This window comes from Coregonus lavaretus (assembly GCF_964263955.1).
Source record: "Coregonus lavaretus genome assembly, contig: HAP1_SCAFFOLD_4354, whole genome shotgun sequence".
In the NCBI taxonomy this organism is placed as follows: domain Eukaryota; kingdom Metazoa; phylum Chordata; class Actinopteri; order Salmoniformes; family Salmonidae; genus Coregonus; species Coregonus lavaretus.
In genome coordinates, this window is record NW_028164828.1 from 3,868 (window position 1) to 21,249 (window position 17,382).

At 41.4% G+C, this 17,382-nt stretch overlaps 1 protein-coding gene across 1 annotated transcript in view; it reads left to right on the forward strand.

Annotated features, from left to right (window-relative positions):
- Window positions 1–2,048: 2,048 nt before the first annotated feature.
- The window catches only part of LOC311115110 (seizure protein 6-like), a gene marked incomplete at its 3' end in the record, with an annotated part of 30,902 nt that continues 15,568 nt past the window's right edge, over window positions 2,049–17,382 (forward strand). The window contains exon 1 of the mRNA XM_084190314.1: window positions 2,049–2,244. Within this exon, the coding sequence (XP_084046440.1) occupies window positions 2,064–2,244 (181 nt within the window). The 5' untranslated portion in view covers window positions 2,049–2,063. The remainder of the gene's footprint in view (window positions 2,245–17,382) is intronic.

Here is a 17,382-nt window from a genome sequence, read left to right on the forward strand (position 1 = left end):
TCGAGTGGCCCATTTTTCAAGGCAAACATTAAGAGACTGGCTCTGGTTGGAAATGAGACAGGAATGATGGGGGTGTCAATTGAATTAAATCCTGTCTGATGTGAGCCGTGACCACACAAATGGCCAGTCAGGGTCAAGTGATGGTTTCTGGGGCACATTCGCCTGCAGTGATGTACAAAGTGGGAGGGAGGCGGGCTAGGTGGGAAGAGGGACCGGATTATTGGGTGGAATATGGGCCAGACCCTCAGTCCTAATGCAGCAGTGGTGGGGAATGATGAGGATATACACTACCGGTCAAAAGCTTTTGAACACCTACACATTCAAGGGTTTTTCTTTATTTTGTACTATTTTCTTCATTGTTTAATAAAAGTGAAGACATCAAAACTATGAAATAACACACATGGAATCATGTAGTAACCAAAAAAGTGTTAAACAAATCAAAATATATTTTATATTTGAGATTCTTCAAATAGCCACCCTTTGCCTTGATGACAGCTTTGCACACTCTTGGCATTCTCTCAACCAGCTTCATGAGGTAGTCACCTGGAATGCATTTCAATTAACAGGTGTGCCTTGTTAAAAGTTAATTTGTGGAATTTCATTCCTTCTTAATGCGTTTGAGCCAATCATTTGTGTTGTGACAAGACAAGGTAGGGGGGGGGGGGGGGGGGGGGGGGGGTATACAGAAGATGGCCCTATTTGGTAATTATGGCATGAACAGCTCAAATAAGCAAAGAGAAACGACAGTCCATCATTACTTTTAAGACATGAAGGTCAGTCAATACAGAACATGTAAGTTTCTTCAAGTGCAGTTGCAAAAACCATCAAGCGCTATGATGAAACTGGCTCTCATGAGGACCCCCCACAAGAATGGAAGACCCAGAGTTACCTCTGCTGCAGAGGATAAGTTCATTAGAGTTACCAGCCTCAGAAAATGCAGCCCAAATAAATGCTTCACAGAGTTCAAGTAACAGACACATCTCAACATCAACTATTCAGAGGAGACTGTGTGAATCAGGCCTTCATGGTCGAATTGCTGCAAAGAAACCACTACTAAAGGACACCAATAAGAAGAAGAGACTTGCTTGGACCAAGAAACACGAGCAATGGACATTAGACCGTTCACCCACATCGTGTCTTTGTGAGACGCGGTGTGGGTGAACGGATGATCTCCGCATGTGTATTTCCCACCGTAAAGCATGGAGGAGGAGGTGTTATGGTGTGGGGGTGCTTTGCTGGTGACACTGTCTGTGATTTATTCTTAACCAGAATGGCTACCACAGCATTCTGCAGCGATACGCCATCCCATCTGGTTTGGGCTTAGCGGGACTATCATTTGTTTTTCAACAGGACAATGACCCAACACACCTCCAGGCTGTGTAAGGGCTATTTTACCAAGAAGGAGAGTGATGGAGTGCTGCATCAGATGACCTGGCCTCCTCAATACCCTGACCTCAACCAAATTGAGATGGAGTGAAGGAAAAGCAGCCAACAAGTGCTCAGCATATGTGGGAATTCCTTCAAGACTGTTGGAAAAGCATTTCAGGTGAAGCTGGTTGAGAGAATGCCAAGAGTGTGCAAAGCTGTCATCAAGGCAAAGGGTGGCTATTTGAAGAATCTCAAATATAAAATATATTTTGATTTGTTTAACACTTTTTTGGTTACTACATGATTCCATTTGTGTTATTTCATAGTTATGATGTCTTCACTATTATTCTACAATGTAGAACATTTTAAAAATAAAGAAAAACCCTTGAATGAGTAAGTGTTCTAAAACGTTTGACCGGTAGTGTAGGTGGCAGTGTTTCTGATGATATCTTGTATTAAACCTCATCTACATCTCAAGCTGGACATTAACCATTAATGTAGTGTCCCATTCTGCTGTGTGGTAATGAGTATTAGCTAGATTGTCTCCTGGACTGTCGACAGCTGTAGCTTGAGAAGCAAAGAAACAGACAACCAATTTTAATAGGCTGTTTGGAAACGTCACACAATGGAAACTAATGTGACATTGGACTGACTAGTGTGGTGTGTGTGTGTGTTTGCAGGTGCTGAACGTGAGCATGTCGGAAGGGGAGGTGATGACGGTGGAGGACGTGGGGGGACAGGAGTCCTCCATCCTTGCCAACGAGACCGTCCTGATGAGGGGTCTGGTGGTGCGCAGCTGGAGCAATCAGATCTCCATCCGTTACCACAGTGACCAGCAGCCCCGCTCCAGCTCCCTGCTGCTGCTGCGTTACCAAGGTGAGGTCACAACACAGAACCACACGACTACACACACCAGGACACCCTCACACAGGTCTCCTCCCTATCAATTACTCCATTCTGATTCACCAATGATGCACACCCAATGCACAATACAAATGTGTCTGAAACAATGTGGTCCAGTGTAGTAAGGTTTGAGGTATAGAGATAGAAATCCTCTAGTAGCATTTGGTTCAGCCGCAGCGCTCTTTATGCTGATAGCTCTCATCACTAGTCAACACGGCTTGCTCATGTTAGGCTGAAAAATGACAAGGGCTGTCATTTCAGCTATGTAATTACATAGGAGAAGTATTGTGCTAATAGACTTTTACAGAGCTGTCAGATAGCAGAGGGCTGTCGGGCCCATTGTTCCTCATCCCACCGCAGTCTTTCATGTGAAAACACCAGGAGAAGGGGAAAAAACAACACAGCATTAAGCCAAAATCTTTTGTCTCCGCAAGCTAAGGAAGTATGACAGGCTTGCAGAAGAATAATGCATTCTAATATGCCTCTGATGTGCCTGGCAAATAGAGTGCCACCTCCTTGCCCCTCAAACTCCCCCTCTGTCTCTCTCCCTTTCTCTCTAATACAGTAAATGACAATGATCTGTTACAGTACATGACAATAGTAATGAAACCCTTCCAACAATTTGGCAACCCAATTCATGCCTCAAGGACTTTAAGACTGTATCTAGACATGGCTCCTGACAGAACATCTGCCATTTTCATATCAAGACAAGAGTATCATTCATTACATTTTACATTTTAGTCATTTAGCAGACGCTCTTATCCAGAGCGACTTACAGTTAGTGAGTGCATACATTTTCATGCTGGCCCCCCGTGGGAAACGAACCCACAACCCTGGCGTTGCAAGTGCCATGCTCTACCAACTGAGCTACAGATTCATATATCATTCATATGACATAACAGCTAACTGTTTCTATTTGCCTGAGCCCAAGGCCCAGTTTGTCCAATCACATCCAGTCCACTTACCGTTTAGGAAATAGCTCATCAGTGTTTCTAAGTGGCCCTGTGTGTCTTGTTTGGCCTGTCTGAGAGCTGGCACTGCCATGGTAATAACCCCCACATTTCACTGTGTTAGAGCAGGGAGAGGGGGGCAGATGGGGACCACAGTGGGGGAGTAATGAGAACTTCTACCAGGCCTCTAATGGACCAATTATACCTGTGACCTGTGTCCCGTGCATCGCCACTCACAATGAGCCATGGCCTTTGTGTATCCCAAACAGCCATAGAAAGGGAAGCTAATGCAGTAATGTTGCTGTTCACCATGTGTGATTAGACTCTGTCCCTGTAGGGTTGAAATGTATTGTTGGATATATGAATAGGTTTTTAAGTACAGCCTTTAATGCGCTGAATTCATATTGTCCATTGATTATACAGAACTGTGTGGAAAAAAAGCCCTCTTCAGAATAGTAACCAATAATGAAGCAGTGGGTGATGTAGAATTCTATTCATTGCAACTCTCCCACACACATGCACACTTCACTGTTAGTGCATATACAGACCATGTGATCTCCATTAGACTGGCAGCACAGAACACTGCTTATTGAGGAAGCAGGTGAACTTTAAAGATTCAAGCTCCTCAATCATTCACAAAGAAATGGGAGAATAGCAGCCATGCCCCGGAGACTCGGAGCAAACAGACCACAAGAGAGAGGTGAATGGAGATCCAACAGTAAAGGGGTGTAGAAATATAATATTTATTTTGGGTCAGAGACGAGTGAGACCACCTCATAAGCAATTAGTCTGAGTACAGTACAGGCTACTGAGTGGCGATCCATTGAAATAGCAAAACAACCATCACCTACTGGATATTCGAAAATATCACAGGTATGTATTAACAATAGCATTGTATTAACACCAACTCATTGAATAAAAGACAACACATCCAATTTGAAAAATAAACCTTGCTCAAAATACAAGTATTTCCTACTATTCTACTGAGGGTGAAACAGACTGGTTTTGAAAAGCATCAACCAACAACAAACAGAATCTGTGCTCAGTAAATGACTTGGCTCTCACCCACATGCATCCTGCATGAGAGCAGACACCACAGGGTCTCCTGTTGAGCAGCTCTCTCTGGCTCCAGCATCACATCATAATTCCCCCTCATACTCAGACAAGTGAGCCCAACCATCAGGGCTTTATCCTAACGCACTGAGCAAAGAACACCCTCAACAAATCTTCAAAGCATGGCTTTTCAGACTCTATTAAAGCATAGGGGTGCATCTGTGGGGGTTCAGAAGGCAACCACATGTTTAAGTCATTCAGTGCTGTAGGTATTGTGTCAAATTTTTATGTCAGTGTATTACATTCTCTCTAATTGATATCAGACGTTATGGCAGTATGAAATGCTTTCACACTGCACCCGTGAAATTGTTAGGTTCATCAAAGCAACAATAGAGGCCTATAAAGTCATCATAACGTATGAAGTCCCATTAGTTATACAGAGCTAATGATGTTGTGGAACAGCAGGTCTGAATGTGAATGATAAATCACTTTCACAGTAACGTTAAGCCTATTTGAAATTGCTATTTGAAATCACCAGTCTAAGGAAAAAAGGTACTTTTCAGAAAATATTTTGCTGTCTATATTAAACAAATTCCAATATGTAAATGCAGCTATACTCTTCAATCTATTTATAACCGTTACTGCACAAGTATGACCGAAACGTTTACCTTTTTTCCAGCGAATTTCAAAAGCTGTCGCGATTTAGATATTTCAGATATTTCAATTTGTGTTCATCTCCATGGTATGCGCAATCACCTTGTCCTCTTATAATGGGGTGTGAAAAATGTGATGGGATAAGCGTTGAGAAGGAGACAGATCTGTAGAGAGATAGATTTCAGCTCTAGGTAATTAATATCTGCAGAAGGCGCTGGTGCTAGCTGAGATGACAGGCTGATGAATGCTGCAGTACTGTTTGTGTGTCTAGAATACCATAGACTAGACGTAATATAGTAAATGTAAATCCTGGACACTCAAATTAACATGATATGTTTGTTATGGTTACATAAGACAGATGGTTACTTAAGGCAAAAACGAAAGTAGGGTGGCTGGTCATGGTGGATGGGTGGGCATATAATGTGAACGTCTAGCATCCAAAAGGTTGCGTGTTCGAATCTCATCACGGACAACTTTAGGATTTTAGCTAATTAGCAAATTTTCAACTAGTTACTACTTTTTAGCTACTTTGCAACTACTTCACATGTTAGCTAACCCTTCCCCAAACCCTAACCTTAACCCTTTTAGCTAACCCTTCCCCTAACCTTAACCCTAACCCCTAACCCTAACCCCTAGCTAATGTTAGCCAGCTGACGCTAGCCACTTAGCTAGAATTCGTAACATATCATACGTTTTGCAAATTCATAACATATAGTACATTTTGCAATTCGTTACATATAGTATGTTTTGAAAAGTCGTAACATATAATACGAATTGTAATTTGTAACATATCATACAAAATGGGTGATGGACATCCACAAATTAATACATCCCATACGAAACGTAATGTATCATACTAAATGCTTTGTCTCAGCTTTACGTACAGAATATTACGAAATGCTCTGAGACCAGGTTGAGAATGCCCCTTTCTTATTCAACTCTCCTGAGGGTTGAGAATGTTGTGTGTGCGGTACATACAGGAAAGAGTGGTCACTCAGGCTGATATTGGTGAAAGCAAACATAAACTAAGCCCTGTTTCAATTCCTTTATGACTTCCCTGATCCCTCACGCTGAGGTCGACATTTAACGAGTGTCTAGACAGGTAGAGACATGGTTCTTGGATATGTCTGTAATTCATCACTGAAATAGATCATGTTGTTCTGGTTCATGTCATGTAATGCTTTTAACCACTCAACTATCTCCCACCACCCACCTATAAGTCTTATGAATACTATAGCTGACTCCTAGAGGTTTCAGTCATGTGTCTCTCAGTGTGTCTTCTCTGTAATGGGGACATCTGTTGGTGTGACACCAGATGGGAGGGAGAGGAAGGCAGGGTCATTTCCTACTCTAACTCCCTCATCACTAAACAAAGTATCTCTGCATTTCGTAATTGATACTCAGTCCCAAGGGTAGAGATGCATTTTTCATCTGGTCATGTAAAATACAGGAGTCTGTCGATTGGCCATGTCTGTGGTTAGGAGACGGCTGGAGAGGTCTGCAGAGCAGAGGGATACATTCCCCAACAAATCAATTTATCACCTCCACTAAGTCAGTATGTATTGAACGGCCAATGAGATTACAATATTTCACATGTCAAAGAAAGCCATCCACTCAAATGTCAAGTGACAGTATGATTTGATCCACAGCCTCAAGTTCCATTCGATTCAGTTTGATTGCCTGCCCAGGGACAACATGTGGTTTTGTGGTTCAGCATCATCAGCATCACAGTTGAAACAACCTTTGAAAACGAAGTGAAAGGTCTGGTGAATTACTCTGATTTTAAGGACATGTGAGCCTTGCTCCATACGAGCTCACTGCTGAAACACTACCCTTAAACAAAGATCAATAGTGTTGTCCCTGGTAAGAGAGGTTCAATCTGCCTCGACCACAGTCCTGCTGTGATGTGTTGATATTTATGTGGTTGGGTTAAACACTCAATTCCAATTGTCAACTGCTCAATAAATGCTATTAAGGAGAAATAACTTTAGACTGCATCCGGCCCGGTCCCATCAATGAGGGCTGGTCTACTCTGGACTGATGAGTAGTAGAGTGACTCTCTCCTGAGCACCCAATTACATTACCACTGATGCTGTAGGCGGCCCTGCCACCTGTGATTACTGCTGATTAGTTGCCATGAATCAGTTATGATTTGTAATCATTGTCATCATCATCAATACCATTGATTTGCTGTACTTAATAAGTCATACAATTCACAATACATGACAGATTACAAATTCAACCTGCCATAATAGGTTAGAGGTCAAGTCAATATTGAGTTTATTAGACTATTTTACTCAGTGACATGTTATTCCAAAGGCATGTGATTAGTGTGGCCTACGACTAGCCACCACTGCCACTAGTAATAATCCTTTATCCGCTTTGGCTCTGTGCATCAATACCTGTTGACCCTTGACTGGTGAAGCAGCAATGGTCATTGATGAGATAGGATGCCATTCAAACTCCCAGTACAGCTGTCACTGAGGGCAGAGATCAGGTCCACACTTCCAGTCGTTCCCTCCTCTTTCCATCCTATTTTCCCTCTCTGCCGGGGCAGAATGATCAAGGACATTACCTCAGCATCTGTTGCCTGAGTCCCTACCATCAGCTAATCTGCCTGACTGCATTCACTGTGGAGCCATTATTTGTAATAGCAAAACAATCAGGCTTTATGGCCCTATACGACGACGTACAATGGAAAGGAGGCCGCATGTAATTTAATTCTTAGGGGATTGTCTCCACACATTAAGTCTTTGCCTGCAGCATACACACTGTACAGGCTCAACAGAGATGGAAATGGTGGTATGATAATGGCAATAACTGGGCTCAGTGGAGCCAGCGATAAACTAGGAATTGAATGGATGACCTAGGGCGGCTGGACTCTCACTCTGCGCCTCATTGATTTACTGTAGAGAGCTTCCTGCTTCATTATGGTGGAAATATTAGTGTAGGAGAAATCTGCGTGTTCATTTGATTAGAACCTATGTTAGCACACCGAGCCCTGAGGCCTTTCTTCAGGATGTGGTTTGTAATTTAAGTTTGATGTATTGACATTTGATTGGTATTTGGTTAATAATAGTTCAAAAGCTGCAGGGAAAAACTTGGTTAGTTGGCCTTCAATATCCTGTTAAAAAGTCAGAACCGAATACCAAGAGACAAGCCTTGATAAAAATACTGTTGCTATGCTTACAAAGAGTCTGTTGTTAGGCTATGGGAGATATCTACAGTATGGGCTCTTGAATGCAGTGTGTAACAAATCGTTTTATCTTTATTGGTTCTGTGCTGTTCCTATAGCATTAATGCAAACAAGAAATGATAGTCTCTAGATGACAAATGTTTCTGTGTACTCTTGGCCCCCTAAGTGGTTGTTGATCCACTGAGGCAGCCAGGTAAGATGACAATTTAACACTCTATTACAGCCCAGAGAGTTATGTACAGAGTTATGTACAGGTTTATGAGGGCATCTGTGATAAATCATGGCTGCGGCACACTACAACCACATGTAGTACATCAAAGAAACTAAACGACTTCCTGCAAAGTATACCATAGCACAATAGTGTTAAAAAGTATAATGATGTATAGTACACAACAGCTAAAGTGAATCCTTAGTAAATAGACAGACACTAAAACCCCATGCCTCTGTCAGTCTTATTGAGTTAGATTGCTGGGGGAGAGCGTCCTCTATTCTCAGCACTAATATCCAAATGTCTTCTGGCAGAGAGGGAGAGGGCTTGAAATTAAATTGCGGGCTGTAAAACTGCTAGCTTTAATGTTGATTTTCATATGCAGCCACGAGGAGAGAGGTATTTAAAAGGCAGTGATCATACCGTTTGAATGGTGTCTGGAATGCTTAACCGTTTATCACAGCCTAATGCTCTCTCAGCCTGGTCTCATAGACTAGAAGTAACATAGTAAATGTAAATCTGGGACACTCAATTTAGTATGATATATAATGTTTGGTATGGTTACATAAGACAGAAGGTTACTTAAGGCAAAACGTCTAGCAACCCAAAGGTTGCGTGTTCAAATCTCATCACGGACAACTTTAGCATTTTAGCAACTTTGCAACTACTTACTACTTTTTAGCTACTTTGCAACTACTTAGCATGTTAGCTAACCCTTCCCCTAACCCTAACCCTAACATAGGGCTGTTACAGTGACCGTATTACCGCCACACCGGCGGGCACGAGTCATGACCGCAGTCAAATTCCATGTGACAGTTTAGTCACGGTAACTAAGATTCTCCAAGCTCTGATGCTGCTGATGGTCATTAGTAGCCTACCAAACTTGCTAACTGCCTGGTACTCAGCACTCTATTGTCCCTCTAATCACTCTGACATCAATGCAAATGTAATCGAAAATCTAATCAAACACTTCATGAGAGACCATGAGCTGATGTTGCACAACATTTCTATAGGCTATGGAATTGCGTTAGAAAACAGAGTTTTGATGGCCTCTATTAAAAAGAGGAGGATCCCATCAGCTTTCTATAGGCTAGGCCTACTATATTTATTTCTCAACTTTTGATGGGTGACACTATTAGCCTATCACTTGTGAATGACATATTATCACTTAACAGTAAGGCAAGAAACAGTCCATCACCTAGGACTTGACATTGGTTAATCAAATCTCAAATTGTTGCCAATTTTTGCTCAATCTTGCATGCTTTGTCAAACAGCTGTAACTGTATAAGCGTTCATAAATAAGGTCATTTCTTGAGTTGGGCTTTGGGATGTAACAACCGAACATCTGAGCTTATGGTTGATTGTGGGGGAAAGGGGTTGAGTGTGTAAGAGTGTGTGTGTATGTATCCAACATATGTTGCAAGGCGGTAAGGATGATAGGGACAATATAGGATGAATCACAATAATTGTTTGCTAAAATAATATGGCAATCCTGGTTATAGGTAACAATCCTTTGCATGAAATGCCAACATTATTAAGCATATTAATTGTTAATGATGGAAATTAAGATATGTAAGATATTTGAATATACACTACCAGTCAAAAAATTTGGACACACCTACTCATTCAAGGGTTTTTCTTTATTTTTACTATTTTTTACATTGTAGAATAATAGTGAAGACATCAAAACTATGAAATAACACATATGGAATCATGTAGTAACCAAAAAAGTGTTAAAGAAATCAAAATACAGGGGGGAATAAAAGTATTTAGTCAGCCACCAATTGTGCAAGTTCTCCCACTTAAAAGATGAGAGAGGCCTGTAATTTTCATCATAGGTACACGTCAACTATGACAGACAAAATTAGATTTTTTTTCTCCAGAAAATCACATTGTAGGATTTTTTATGAATTTATTTGCAAATTATGGTGGAAAATAAGTATTTGGTCAATAACAAAAGTTTCTCAATACTTTGTTATATACCCTTTGTTGGCAATGACACAGGTCAAACGTTTTCTGTAAGTCTTCACAAGGTTTTCACACACTCTTCCTGGTATTTTGGCCCATTCCTCCATGCAGATCTCCTCTAGAGCAGTGATGTTTTGGGGCTGTCGCTGGGCAACACGGACTTTCAACTCCCTCCAAAGATTTTCTATGGGGTTGAGATCTGGAGACTGGCTAGGCCACTCCAGGACCTTGAAATGCTTCTTACGAAGCCACTCCTTCGTTGCCCGGGCGGTGTGTTTGGGATCATTGTCATGCTGAAAGACCCAGCCACGTTTCATCTTCAATGCCCTTGCTGATGGAAGGAGATTTTCACTCAAAATCTCACGATACATTCCCCCATTCATTATTTTATAGTTTATTATACTTTACACGGATCAGTCGTCCTGGTCCCTTTGCAGAAAAACAGCCCCAAAGCATGATGTTTCCACCCCCATGCTTCACAGTAGGTATGGTGTTCTTTGGATGCAACTCAGCATTCTTTGTCCTCCAAACACGAAGAGTTTAGTTTTTACCAAAAAGTTCTATTTTGGTTTCATCGGACCATATGATATTCTCCCAATCCTCTTCTGGATCATCCAAATGCACTCTAGCAAACTTCAGACGGGCCTGGACATGTACTGGATTAAGCAGGGGGACACGTCTGGCACTGCAGGATTTGAGTCCCTGGCAGCGTAGTTTGTTACTGATGGTAGGCTTTGATACTTTGGTCCCAGCTCTCCGCAGGTCATTCACTAGGTCCCCCCGTGTGGTTCTGGGATTTTTGCTCACCGTTCTTGTGATCATTTTGACCCCACGGGGTGAGATCTTGCGTGGAGCCCCAGATCGAGGGAGATTATCAGTGGTCTTGTATGTCTTCCATTTCCTAATAATTGCTCCCACAGTTGATTTCTTCAAACCAAGCTGCTTACCTATTGCAGATTCAGTCTTCCCAGCCTGGTGCAGGTCTACAATTTTGTTTCTGGTGTCATTTGACAGCTCAGCTCTATACAGAAGATAGCCCTATTTGGTAAAATACCAAGTCCATATTATGTCAAGAACAGCTGAAATAAGTAAAGAGAAACAACAATCCATCATTACTTTAAGACATGAAGGTCAGTCAATACGGAAAACTTCAACAACTTTGAAAGTGTCTTCAAGTGCAGTCGCAAAAATCATCAAGCGCTATGATGAAACTGGCTCTCATGAGGACCGCCACAGGAATGGAAGACCCAGATGTACCTCTGCTGCAGAGGATAAGTTCATTAGAGTTACCAGCCTCAGAAATTGCAGCCCAAATAAATGCTTCACAGAGTTCAATTAACAGACATTACTCAACATCAACTGTTCAGAGGGGACTGTGTGAATCAGTCCTTCATGGTCGAATTGCTGCAAAGAAACCACTACTAAAGGACACCAATAATAAGAAGAGACTTTTTGGGCCAAGAAACACGAGCAATGGACATAAGACCGGTGGAAATCTTTCCTTTGGTCTGGAGTCCAAATTTTAGATTTTTGTTTCCAACCGCTGTTTCTTTGTGAGACGCGGTGTGGGTGAACGGATGATCTCCGCATGTGTATTTCCCACCGTAATGCATGGAGGAGGAGGTGTTATGGTGTGGGGGTGCTTTGCTGGTTACACTGTCTGTGATTTATTTAGAATTCAAAGCACACTTAACCAGCATGGCTACCACAGCATTCTGCAGCAATACACCATCCCATCTGGTTTGGGCTTAGTGGGACTATCATTTGTTTTTCAACAGGACAATGACCCAACACACCTCCAGGCTTTGTAAGGGCTATTTTACCAATAAGGTGAGAGATGGAGTGCTGCATCAGATGACCTGGCCTCCACAATCCCGCGACCTCAACCCAATTGAGATGGTTTGGGTCGTACCATAGAGTGAAGGAAAAGCAGCCAACAAGTGCTAAGCATAAGTGGAAACTCCTTCAAGACTGTTCGAAAAGCATTCCAGGTGAAGCTGGTTGTGAGAATGCCAAGAGTGTACAAAGCTCTCATTTACATTTACATTTTAGTCATTTAGCAGACGCTCTTATCCAGAGCGACTTACAGTTAGTGAATGCATATTTTTTATACTGGCCCCCCGTGGGAATCGAACCCACAACCCTGGCATTGCAAACGCAATGCTCTATCAACTGAGCTACATCCCTGCCAGCCATTCCCTCCCCTACCCTGGACGACGCTGGGCCAATTGTGCGCCGCCCATGAGTCTCCCGGTCGCGGCCGGCTGCGACAGAGCCTGGATTCAAACCAGGATCTAGTGGCACAGTTAGCACTGCGATGCAGTGCCTTAGACCACTGCGCCACTCATCAAGGCAAAGGCTGGCTATATGAAGAATCTCAAATATATATATTTTTTAGATTTGTTTAACACATTTTGGGTTACTACATGATTCCATATGTGTTCTTTCATAATGTTGATGTCTTCACTATTATTCTACAATGTAGAAAATAGTAAAAATAAAGAAAAACCCTTGAATGAGTAGGTGTGTCCAAACTTTTGACTGGTACTGTATATACATTTTTAATAGCTATATATAAAGCAAAATGAGGTGAGAGCATTGGAAATAGTTTTAGAGGTTGATCTGCATTTGTTCTGTGGGTGGCACTGTGTACTGTTTTCGAAGGATGTGTCCTGGCCTCTCGGGGGGCCTAGGGATCCGGGGGGACGGGGGTGGTCTGCTGGTCACTGGGATGACAACCCACGTTGGGATGGGGAGGGGCTTTAGCGTTCGGAATAGTGGAGAACAATTGGAGGGTTACTTAGTAGCAATGCAAATATCATGGTACAGCTACAGTAGTATATGGACACTCAATCACTATGGTACTTTTTAATGGTACATTTACAAACATATATTATGGTAAATAGATTTGAAACGTGTATCTCATTATGGTAAATGGTGAAATAAGTATAGCCAGTTATAATTACATACATTTTCATTCCAGTCTCCTCCATCTCCTCTAACCAAATCAAATCAAATCAAATCAAATTTTATTGGTCACATGCGCCGAATACAACAGGTGCAGACATTACAGTGAAATGCTTACTTATAGCCCTTAACCAACAGTGCATTTATTTTAAACAAAAAAGTAAGAATAAAACAACCGTAGCTAATGTATGGATTTTTTATTTATTGATAATGTAAAATTAACAGCCGTACAGAAAGACTCATGTGAAGGTGAAATTACAGATGAGGAACTTCTTGATGCAATTAAAGCCTTTAAGTCCGGGAAAACTCCAGGGCTGGATGGCATACCAGTTGAGGTATACCAATTTTTTTGGGATATACTCAGAGGACCGTTATCAGCATGTTTTAACCACTCCTATGTAAATGGTAGATTATCAGACACTCAACAAGAAGGTCTGATTTTATTATTACTGAAACAGGATACAAGTGGGAAATATAAAAGATCCAGTCCATTAAAAAAATTGGAGGCCCCTTACACTTCAGTGTTGTGATGCAAAGATTCTTGCAAAATGTATAGCGCATAGAATTAAAAAGGTATTGTCTGACATTATTCATCCTAATCAGACAGGTTTTTTACATGGACAATACATTGGAGATAATATAAGGCATGTACTGGAAACAATAGAACACAATGAAAAATCTGGGAACCAGGCCTGCTATTCATAGCTGACATTGAAAAGGCTTTTGATAAAGTACGACTCGAGTTTATATATAAATTCCTGGAACATTTCAATTTTGGAGAATCTCTTATAAAATGGGTTAAAATCATGTATAGCTCCTGAGTGGCGCAGTGGTCTAAGGCACTGCATCGCAGTGCTAACTGTGCCACTAGAGATCCTGGTTCGAATCCAGGCTCTGTCGCAGCCGGCCGCGACCGGGAGACTCATGGGCGGCGCACAATTGGCCCAGCGTTGTCCAGGGTAGGGGAGGGAATGGCCGGCAGGGATGTAGCTCAGTTGATAGAGCATGGCGTTTGCAACGCCAGGGTTGTGGGTTGGATTCCCACGGGGGGCCAGTATGAAAAAAAATAAAAATGTATTCACTAACTGTAAGTCGCTCTGGATAAGAGCGTCTGCTAAATGACTAAAATGTAAATGTAAAAATGTATGTATAGTAACCCTAGGTGTAAAATAGTAAATAATGGCTATTTCTCTGAAAGTTTTAAACTGTCAAGAGGAGTAAAACAATGTTGTCCACTATCGGCATATCTATTTATTATGGCCATCAATATGTTAGCTATTAAAATCAGATCCAACAATAATATCAAGGGATTAGAAATCCAGGGCATAAAAACAAGGGTGTCATTGTAAGCTGATGATTCATGTTTTCTCTTAAATCCTCAACTTGGATCCCTCCACAGCCTCATAGAGGATCTAGATAAATGTTCTAACCTCTCTGAATTACAACCAAATTATGATAAGTGTACTATAATACGTACGTATTGGATCACAAAAAAATACAACTTTTACATTACCGTGTAGTTTACCAATAAAATGGTCTGATGGTGATGTGGATATACTCGGTATACATATCCCAAAATGAATAAATGATCTCACTCCAATACATTTTAATAGAAAGTTAGCAAAAATAGATCAGATCTTGCTACCATGGAAAGGTAAATACCTGTCTATTTGTCGAAAAATCACCCTGATTAACTCTTTAGTAATATCCCAGTTTACCTATTTGCTTATGGTCTTGCCTACACCTAGCGAACAGTTTTTTAAATTATATGAGAAAAAAATATTCCATTTGATTTGGAATGGCAAGCCAGACAAAATTAAACAGGCCTATTTATATAATGAATATGAATTCAGAGGGCAGAAATGATTAAACATTAAAGAATTAGACCTCTCACTGAAGGCTTCAGTCATACAAAAGTTATACTTAAATCCGAACTGGCTCTCTAGCAAATTAGTAAGAATGTCTCACCCTATGTTCAAGAATGGCCTTTTCCCCTTTATTCAGATTACAACCTCTCACTTTCAGTTATTTGAAAAGGAAATAATCTCCCAAATATCACTATTTATAAAACAAGCCATAGAAAGTTGGTTGCGATTTCAATTTCATCTACCAGAAACGACAGAACAAATAATACAACAAATATTGTGGTTAAACTCAAATGTACTAATTGATTTTAAAAAACATACTTTTTTGAATAAAGAAAAAAAAAAGTATAATTTTCAAAAATGATATCATAGGTAGGACTGGTGGAGTTATGTCGCACATGCAGCTAACAAAAACATTTGAAAATGTCTGCTCTAACCAAAATTACAACCAACAGAATCATTAGATCATTTGTTTTGGTACTGTCCATATGTAGCTTGTTTTTGGTCACAGGTCCAGGAATGGCTGAAGAATTGCAATATTTACCTGGAGATAACCCTGCAGATAGCACTACTGGGTGATCTGAAAAGTCATAGTCAATCAATCAATAATATAATAATACTTTTAGCAAAAATGTTTATTTTCAATGTACAATCTGTAGAAACAATGAGAATAGAAAGGTTCAGAACTTTTGTGAAACATCACAGCACAGTTGAAATATACAGTGGGGAGAACAAGTATTTGATACACTGCCGATTTTGCAGGTTTTCCTACTTACAAAGCATGTAGAGGTCTGTCATTTTTATCATAGGTACACTTCAACTGTGAGAGACGGAATCGAAAACAAAAATCCAGAAAATCACATTATATGATTTTTAAGTAATTAATTTGCATTTTATTGCATGACATAAGTATTTGATCACCTACCAACCAGTAAGAATTCCGGCTCTCACAGACCTGTTAGTTTTTCTTTAAGAAGCCCTCCTGTTCTCCAATCATTACCTGTATTAACTGCACCTGTTTGCACTCGTTACCTGTATAAAAGACACCTGTCCACACACTCAATCAAACAGACTCCAACCTCTCCACAATGGCCAAGACCAGAGAGATGTGTAAGGACATCAGGGATACAATTGTAGACCTGCACAAGGCTGGGATGGGCAACAGGACAATAGGCAAGCAGCTTGGTGAGAAGGCAACAACTGTTGGTGCAATTATTAGAAAATGGAAGACGTTCAAGATGACGGTCAATCACCCTCGGTCTGGGGCTCCATGCAAGATCTCACCTCGTGGGGCATCAATGATCATGAGGAAGGTGAGGGATCAGCCCAGAACTACACGGCAGGACCTGGTCAATGACCTGAAGAGAGCTGGGACTACAGTCTCAAAGAAAACCATTAGTAACACACTACGCCGTCATGGAATGAAATCCTGCAGCGCATGCAAGGTCTCCCTGCTCAAGCCAGCGCAAGTCCAGGCCCGTCTGAAGTTTGCCAATGACCATCTGGATGATCCAGAGGAGGAATGGGAGAAGGTCATGTGGTCTGATGAGACAAAAATAGAGCTTTTTGGTCTAAACTCCACTCGCCGTGTTTGGAGGAAGAAGAAGGATGAGTACAACCCCAAGAACACCATCCCAACCATGAAGAATGGAGGTGGAAACATCATTCTTTGGGGATGCTTTTCTGCAAAGGGGACAGGACGACTGCACCGTATTGAGGGGAGGATGGATGGGGCCATGTATCGCGAGATCTTGGCCAACAACCTCCTTCCCTCAGTAAAAGCATTGAAGATGGGTCGTGGCTGGGTCTTCCAGCATGACAACGATCCGAAACACACAGCCAGGGCAACTAAGGAGTGGCTCCGTAAGAAGCATCTCAACGTCCTGGAGTGGCCTAGCCAGTCTCCAGACCTGAACCCAATAGAACATCTTTGGAGGGAGCTGAAAGTCCGTATTGCCCAGCGACAGCCCCGAAACCTGAAGGATCTGGAGAAGGTCTGTATGGAGGAGTGGGCCAAAATCCCTGCAGCAGTGTGTGCAAACCTGGTCAAGACCTACAGGAAACATATGATCTCTGTAATTGCAAACAAAGGTTTCTGTACCAAATATTAAGTTCTGCTTTTGTGATGTATCAAATACTTATGTCATGCAATAAAATGCAAATGAATTACTTAAAAATCATACAATGTGATTTTCTGGATTTTTGTTTTAGATTCCGTCTCTCACAGTTGAAGTGTACCTATAATAAACA